Genomic DNA, 8,493 nt, shown 5'->3' with positions numbered 1-8,493 from the left:
TCGTTAAGTGGTGTTCATTTTTCTAACTACTCCAGTGTTCCGATGAGTTGAACGGAAAAGCCAAAACGATTGCTGGTTTCTGATTGCTTCGGTTCTGGTGAGTGTGTATCTAGTGTGATTCGAACCCATGTCGTTTGTATTGGGCGTTGTTTTATTTCCCATGTTGGCTACGCCGTAATATGCAACCACTTCCCCGTTTTATTGTGATTTTGAGTGTTTAATGATGTCTTCCTCACCCGTCACGCCATGACCCAGTTTCAACCACACGGCCATTTTGCAACACAGTTCGTGACCCTCGGCGTCACCCGATTGACTATATGAGCGTTCTGTTCAACTGTTAAGCTAGGATTTATTACCGTTATTATCATTATATTGTCACGTGATTTGTTTTACCTTATGTGTAATGTCTTAAGTATCTTTATTGTAATTTGTATATACCAATTCGTATATACCGAGGAAACGACCCCGATTGAAGGTCATGTATTTTATGACGTCACCAATTCGTGTGTAGGTACTGCTTCTAGATCTGTGCCCAGTATGGTATATTTTATGGGACAATAATCGTGAAACAACAATAACTTTTGTCATTGTCAAGTGTGACAAGACACATTGTTGACCTCACTGGCATAGAAAGGCCCTCTAGACCGGCCTGTATTCTTACTTAAGTCGAGGTAAACTTGATGTCTTCAGCTGTTATTGAAACAAATGCACATCAAGGATTGAAAATTAATTTTTATATGCGATATTTGCATATTGTGGATTTACAAACACTTAAAAAAAAAAGAATTAGGCACACGTTTTAATGATACAGCTAGGTAGTCACAACAGCGCCACCATACGACAACCTTTCGTGTACACAAACTAGTGAAGGGTCAGTCTATGTTTGTCATTGCATCCGTGCTGGCGTGAACAGTCTTCTTCAACTTGGTTTCTAGACAACTGGACCCCAAGACAACTGGACCCCAGACAACTGGACCCCGAGACAACTGGACCCCAGTCAACTGGACCCCCATACGTGACGGAACGAGTTGTCTACATCTGTGCCGTTTATCATGATTTTGATAAATAAATGGATCTGATTTAACACATCTCGGTAACCCTAAACCGATCTGAGCGAGTTGTACCACTGATCGCCATTACGTGCGAATAGCTACTTCATTGGAAATGTACTCCATTGTTCATTACCGTTCACATGCGTCGCCATGTTTGGGCGATACCACCCTCTTCTTTGTAAGGGGGGGGGGGGGTAATCATTGTTAGCTTGATCGTTAATAATCGTTATCTGTTTTCTTTTTTCAGAATAGTTGGAAGAATGGAGTTTGTTTTAATGTTGCTGCAATATAATTAAACACTTTTCCCCATTGTGTACGCGTTGTTTACCTCATTAGTTGTTCTGCAGTTAGTTTGTTTTGGTACGGTATATCTCTTTTTGGAGGATGTGGTGGCCCTGAAAAGGGCCGTTTGGTTTGGTTGACACCTACAGAATTGGCTAATACCTACAGACCTGGACCATTGATTTTACTACATGCGCGTAGTAATTTTGATGTAGATATTTCTCTCTGCTCATACTTCTCCCATAGATTAAATAATTTACCCTGGATCCGCTTGTACTGTTTTCGCTGATATCTTCTCAGTTTTCCTTCCTTCACCAATCTCACTTGAATCGAAACCAATCTTGCTTCTCTATATATAAACGGGATAAGCACGTACAACTGCAGATGTGAACGTCCAGCCTTTGCATTAATACGCCTGTGCCAGCCCTCAACGTCGTTATTAGTACGTACACTCTTGTTGTATACACTCCATGTTGATGGGGGCCATACGCTGCTGTCTAACCATGTTGATCTGATATAGTCTAATAAATCTTGAAGTCCCGGGGTCGCCTTCTCTGCTAATATATTAAAACTGGCTTCGATGTGCTCTTCGGGTAGGAATGGTAATGCCATCAATTCCCGTATATAGTCATGGACGGGGCCATTTTCCATATACGGTACTTGAAGACCGAGGTGTTGAACCTTTCGCCACACAGCTTGGGTCCAATGAAATGAACACCCCTGGATTGCTACATCGGGAAAAACACTGTATATGGCTTTCCATATAGCAGCTTCAAAGTCTACAATAACACGTTCTAATTTAAGCCCAGGAACTGCCCTCTTCGCTATCTTCAGGATTTTCTTGTAGTCTTTCTTTTCTCGCCGTGACATCAAAAAAAAAATAGTGGAACCTGTTTAATATCACCGTTTTCACCTTTCACGAATGAATGGATGGAAAACAGTTGATAAAAAGGTCGGTGCACTATTTTAAATGTTGCGTCGATGTACCATGTTCTTGATTTTGATAAAATGTCCAGTTGTTGCGGCGTATAAAATAATAAATGACGAGCGCCGTCCATGACCACATCAGCTTGCAAAAAGTCATCCGGTATACTGTCCGTTGCGATTTCAAAAGTTAAATCGGTCGGCTCTTCTGGGCGCATACTCTGGCGTTGTCTGTTAGCATTCCGTATCAAATTAGCCGGTACTAACTGGTTGTTGGCCCCTTCATCCTCGTTGTTAATTAATAACTCTTCGACGATAGTTGCTGCTGACTGAAATATATCTTCTTTGGCTCTTTTCTTCACCTCCATCGTTGTTTTTATCTTCGTAGCTGTGCCGAGTTTAGCAGGGTGGGAATGACCCAGTAATCCCTCAACAAAAACACCGTTGTTTTCGATGACTGATGCCGTACATCTGATGTTCTTGTTCGTTCGTAGACCGCATCGCCACGTTGTTCGGCATGAATCACGACCTGTACTTTTCGCTGTATATGTGTAGCCATGATTGTCCACAAGAATGGGTTTACCTCTCTGCGTAGCACCCAATATGATCTCGTACGTAGTCTCATCCGGCTCACCGATTCTTGGAATTGGGTCCGGGATTTCGCCATCAGAAAGTGTGTCCTCTAAAACTTCAGAGACTTCTCTAAACGAACGACTGACGTTGAATGACCCATTCTCCGGTTCCGGTGCTGGTTCAGTATCCATGGCGACATCGGCGTTGTCTTGACAATTGGAACATAGCCAGCTGAAATCTTCTAATTCACCTCTCACTAGACTCCGATACTGTGCGTGACTCACCCCTGAGTTACATAGCCTATGCTGCCACCTCGAACAGTTGTCACAAGAAAGTGCATGTTGTCTAATCGACACGACTTTCTTACAGGTGACACACTTGTCCACATCTTCCAAAGCAACAGCGGGTACGGGTCTGGAACTGGCCATCTCGAATGAATTGCAAATGATATACTAGTGGCAGAGCGATACGTAATAATAGCGTGAGCAGTTAAGTACTGAACTCAGACTGAAGTATCCTGGGGACAACCTGGGTTTATATAACTACTTTTAAAGTGATTAACATTTCATATCTTTTGTGTTGCCTGAATGGGCTAAACAGTTAATTACATTCCTTTGTTTAAGCTAATAACAATGTATCTTTGTAAGTAGGTTTTACCGACATACTACATGCTGCAATTATAGTAATCTAGTAACAATCTATAGTTAACTTGTACAACAGGCAGTTGAAAGTTACACAAATATGTGTTAGTTCAACTGTGCTTATACATTATTACAGTGAAAACGGATTAATTTCCTTAAACTCGAAAAATATTTGATCGGGCAAATAGAACTTTTATTTATTAAATAGTGACCTCGTATCAACAAAGCTGATATATGTTTTCACTGCATTTGGCTATTCGTACTTGCCAAATTACTACAACTTTCGAGGATCGCGAGACAGATCTTTGCTTTATAATTTCATGTACTCAGTTCAAGTTAGGTTTAACTACATGTATTTGAATTTGGAACACTTGTGTTAATCGTGAAATTGCATATCGGTACCACCTCTTTGAAGACTGTTAATTGCCGTCACCAGACGGGTGTTGCGGTAACACCTATTTGAAGAATGTTTATTGCTGTTATCCATTAGTCCATCCTTAGTGCTGCACTGCTTTGAGTTTCGAGTACAAACAAAGAGATACACTGCAACTGATGTCCGCCATTGCGGGTAGTCATCCCCATTCACAATAGAGGGGTGGCCGACAGGCAATGGGACAGGTATGCATCGGCCGTCATACACAGATTTTTCACTTGTTTCACCATCGGTGATATATTATTTCCTCTTTTTTAATATATATATTATTTCCTCTTTTTTTACAGTCAGAGAAATGGTTAATGTGCCACGACGAATATCAATAGTACATTCGTTGTCTTTTAGTTAAGATTTTTTTGCAGACTTACAAAAAGCACGCCATTTTATGTTAATTACCAACGACAAAAGATCACTTGCGGGTCACAGGACGCGGTCACTGACCTCTACCGGATGCCATCAATACGTAACACACAACGTAAGAAATGGACATATAAATAAACTCAATGCATATGCATGTATAAAAACCAAGATGTAAGATGAATCAAAAACACTTTTCTAGTATCTTTGGGTAAATGTACGATTCCTCGATTGTGGCTCACCAAACGTAGTCAGAGATGAATGAGCCCGTCATTTTAACGCCATAAGTAGTGTGAAATTAAGTGCGAAGCGATTCGATACGGCATTCTAAATTAAAACCATTTCGATACGGCATTCTAAACTAAAACCATTTCGATACGGCATTCTAAACTAAAACCATTTCGATACGGCATTCTAAACTAAAACCATTTCGATACGGCATTCTAAACAACCTCGTCCCGTCAGTGCCGTCACTGGTTAACCCCGTCACGTATACAGGGGTCCATTTGTCTCGGGGTCCAGTTGTCTGGGGTCCAGTTGTCTCGGGGTCCAGTTGTCTGGGGTCCAGTTGTCTTGGGGTCCAGTTGTCCAGTTACCTTCAACTTTACACCCGAAGTTCAACATCCTAACATGAATTCAAGAAGACGTCTAAATGCTAATGAAGCATTCAACAACATTATGGAAGAAAACGCTTCATCAAGTTTTGCCGAATCTGATTTCAATAGTAGTACTCCGTTTTACCCGGCTAGTTGAGTTCAGCCATCATGGTTCAGCCTAAGGAGCCTCATGCTCAACATCCACTCTATACCTAGATGCACAGACAACCCAGCCACCAAGATGGTCAACGCCAAGACAGCCACCCTCATCATCCACTTTATTCGACCTAAATGCACAGACAACCCAGCCACCAAGATGGTCAACGCCAAGACAGCCACTTCAACAACAGAATTCAAATACTGTGGGGTATGCACAAGATAGTCAGACTGCAGGTAATTGTTCAGTTTTATATGCGAGTTAATTTCGATCAATCGCATTTGCACCTTTCTAGTTATTTGTGGCGCCGATCCTGGATCTAAGATTAAATATATAACGTTTAATTTTTCCTACAGTGTTGGTGTATTTATCTGATATATTTGCTATGTTAGTAGCCTTTCCTATATTTCGTTTATGTATGGGCATAGACACTCAAAGCATTGTTTTGTCAGCATATCCTGTGTACCATATGTTGTGGATCCTGATTAAAAGTCAAGTACACAATAGTTTCAAACAATAGGCTTCTTCACAGGATGTACTCTCTCTTTTGTTTAGAACTTGAACACACATTAACAAATTTGCATATATGCTTCTTTACAGACTTTCAAGTTATATATGAGAATTTTAATTCTCTCCAGGAAACTTGCAGCAACATGTCATCACAGCAAGAAGATTTGAAAGACTGCATATTGTCTAGATTAAAAAATCTGGAAAAAAAAGTTGAAGATTCTATACTACAACAACGGCAGCAACGGCAACAACAATGTCAGACACAGTCAACAAAAAAACAAAAAATTAGAACACCATCAGAGCTTTCGGTAAGTGTTGCTTAAACATTTACACATGCTACAAACCAATCCGATGCAGTATTGAATTATTTTGCAAATATGTGTAGTTTAATGAAAGACGTGGGGAGAATTGGGGTTTGTGAAACAAATTTAGAAATTAAAATGAATATTTATTTAAGCTCTGCATGACACTGATTTGTCAATTTCATTTACCTTTAAGATTTAGTATAACCATAGACCCTTTTTGAGGGTCTATGGTATAACCAACTGCTGTAATTGATCTTGTTTTCTGTGTTTTTTTTTATAGATGAGAATCAAGCAATTATGTGCACATAATCAGAGTTTGGCATTTGATGCTATTGCTGGGTGAGTTCACAAACATAATATTTTAGTCTGTAACATGCCATACATATAAACACAAACTGAAAAGAAACAGTTGTGAACCACTGTGTGTGATTAAAACCCCCAAAGGGCAACCAAATTAAGAAATATTAATTTTTTTTTAAGTAAAACTTTGTAGCAATACTGTTTGATCGATAATTTTGCATACATGTGCAATTAAAGAAGTTGACAAGATGACTCAACAGGTTCATGTGTATCATATTATGTTCGTCCATGTACTTTATAATAGATTATTATAGGGTCTATGGTTTGTCATCGTTAGGTAATTTTATCTTTTTTATCAGCATTAGTTTATTCAGTTTTTGTTTTTTGTTAATAGTTGGAATGCTGAACACAACAGACAGATAAGAGAAAAGATTATGGACCAATTAAGATTAAAGTTTGACGACAAATATTCAGAAAATGAGTATCAATGTAAGTAAAAATTTAATTATCAGTTACTGCTTTGCTTATTGTTGACAATTATACCTGTAACTCAAGAAGTGAACCATATGGTTATTGCTTTGTGGTTTTCATTGATGTTCCAATAGTTGATTCCTATCGGGAACACTTTATTCATATTAATTATTCGTTATTGATTCGTTTAATCTTCACTTTGAGTCACAGTACTGTTGTATTTCTTTGAAATTACATGTATCCCTATGGCAAACTAACACAACCTTGACTGTTTCATGCAAATCCTGTCTTCTATTGTGATACCCAACCACAATTTCATGTGTTTCAATGTGCTATCAAAGAGACATGACTTGTTTAAATTTTTGATGAATTTTAATGAGTTATGAAGTAACTTGAATATATTACTATTGAAGAATACTATTCAACTCATTCTATATTAGTTGCATTGTAGTACTGTTGCTTTATCAATTTCTTTCTAGTCGCTATACGAAGAGCTTATGAAAATAAGAAGATACATGCTAGAGAAGGACAAAACCCAGCATTAAAAAACAAAAATAAGATGGCGAAGCGTCTAAACACACTACGCTGGCAGGTATGTTGTGATAAATTATAAATATATTGTTAGAATATACAATAAATTTGTGTACTTCAACACTCAGTAATTTATCACATTAATTCATTGTGATTTAACTATTTCACCATAATCAGCAGTTATATATTTGTTTTCATGTAATAATAACATTTTGCTGATTATCGGTAATACAATTACAATTGTATTTTTGTTGACTACTTGACACTTTACTATAAGTTGTAATTGTTACATTAGTATTTATGTCATCGAATGTTTTCTTACAGACAATGCAGAGACGCATGAGTCTTAGAGAATGAAGAGGAGAGAGCCATGTGGAAAGAAGTGGACCCTGAATTGATGTCCGGTGAAGAGGACCAGGAGAATGGCTCTCTCCTCAAATCACCAAGATGGAGTGCTGCTCCAAAAAATGAGCTCATCTCTTCACTAGATCGTCGTCGTCATGACAAAGGCATAATGAAAAGATTGGTTAAAAAAAAGACTCCGCTCAACAGTGTTTACAGAAAGGCAAAAAAATATCCAACCAGCTGCGTGTGTTGATACTTTTTTTTTTGAGGAATGGGGTTTCCTCATGTGTTTAATTTTGATAGTGTTGCTTTTTAACTATATGTGGGGGAGTGTTTTCATTTTTTTTTTACATTTGAGACACTGACATGTTACCATTTACAAGTTTTAATGGATGTTTCACATTTATTTATTATTTTCATTTGGGGGGCATTATTTTATAGTATTTACATTTGAGGGACGTGTTATGCTATCATTTACAAGTTTAAATGATTTTTCACATTTACGGGGGGGGGGTAATTTTTCACATTTAATTTTTACATAGGGAAGGGGGTCGATTTTTTTTATTTCTTATTGTATTTACATGTGTGGGAGGATTGTATGTTATTATTTACAAGTTTTAAGAAATTCTTTCACATTTATTGTTATTTTTTGAGGGGGGGATTCACACACATTCAATTTTGATAGAGGGGTGGGGTCTTATTTATTAACATTTATGGAGTATTTTTTGCAAAGGTTTCAAACATTTATGTGTTTACACGTTTCCATTGTTTTGTGATGAGTACTAATAAATCATAATGTATTTTCTATATTAAGGTATATATAGATTTGTGTGTGTGTGCTGAATGTATGTATCTATGTATGAGACTGCTGGCCACTGTTCCCATGAGTTACAAGGAATAACCCCACTATCATTGCTCCAGCTAATAATTTTAAATGACTGTATCTGGATTCTGTTTTCTTCATAAAGTTCTCTAAAGAAGATAACAATGTCCTCACCATTCTTACTTCAGAATGC

At 37.9% G+C, this 8,493-nt stretch overlaps 2 protein-coding genes across 3 annotated transcripts; one reads left to right on the top strand and one right to left on the bottom strand.

Moving 5' to 3' along the window:
• Positions 1–1,496: 1,496 nt before the first annotated feature.
• LOC146736203 (uncharacterized) lies at positions 1,497–2,204 on the bottom strand. Its single transcript, XM_085505202.1, has one exon. It carries the CDS (start codon positions 2,202–2,204, stop codon positions 1,497–1,499), a length of 708 nt encoding a protein of 235 aa, XP_085361328.1.
• Positions 2,205–4,843: 2,639 nt separating this feature from the next.
• Positions 4,844–8,286, top strand: LOC102805448 (uncharacterized). Of its 2 annotated transcripts, none has more exons than XM_085505409.1 (6): positions 4,844–5,251; positions 5,654–5,833; positions 6,111–6,169; positions 6,525–6,619; positions 7,081–7,193; positions 7,457–8,286. In XM_085505409.1, exons 1-6 carry the CDS (start codon positions 5,150–5,152, stop codon positions 7,487–7,489), a joined length of 582 nt encoding a protein of 193 aa, XP_085361535.1. In that variant the 5' UTR covers positions 4,844–5,149; the 3' UTR covers positions 7,490–8,286. The 2 variants fall into 2 exon arrangements, with proteins under 2 accessions (XP_085361535.1, XP_085361536.1); XM_085505410.1 differs by having other exon boundaries at positions 4,845–5,251; positions 5,616–5,833.
• Positions 8,287–8,493: the final 207 nt, after the last annotated feature.

Source organism: Saccoglossus kowalevskii, chromosome 11, assembly GCF_978046115.1.
Source record: "Saccoglossus kowalevskii chromosome 11, keSacKowa6.1, whole genome shotgun sequence".
In the NCBI taxonomy this organism is placed as follows: Eukaryota; Metazoa; Hemichordata; class Enteropneusta; family Harrimaniidae; genus Saccoglossus; species Saccoglossus kowalevskii.
Note: the sequence above shows the minus strand (reverse complement) of the source record. Positions and strands in the feature narration are given on the sequence as shown.

What these genes read in the sequence shown, in the direction of transcription:
- LOC102805448 (XM_085505409.1), top strand. Translation starts at nt 5,150, where the DNA reads ATGCACAGACAACCCAGCCACCAAGATGGTCAACGCCAAGACAGCCAC. An exon ending in TTCAGAAAATGAGTATCAAT is followed by an intron (nt 6,620 to 7,080) that starts GTAAGTAAAAAT and finishes ATTTCTTTCTAG; the next exon opens with TCGCTATACGAAGAGCTTAT. An exon ending in TAAACACACTACGCTGGCAG is followed by an intron (nt 7,194 to 7,456) that starts GTATGTTGTGAT and finishes GTTTTCTTACAG; the next exon opens with ACAATGCAGAGACGCATGAG.
- LOC146736203 (XM_085505202.1), bottom strand. Translation starts at nt 2,204, where the DNA reads ATGTCACGGCGAGAAAAGAAAGACTACAAGAAAATCCTGAAGATAGCG.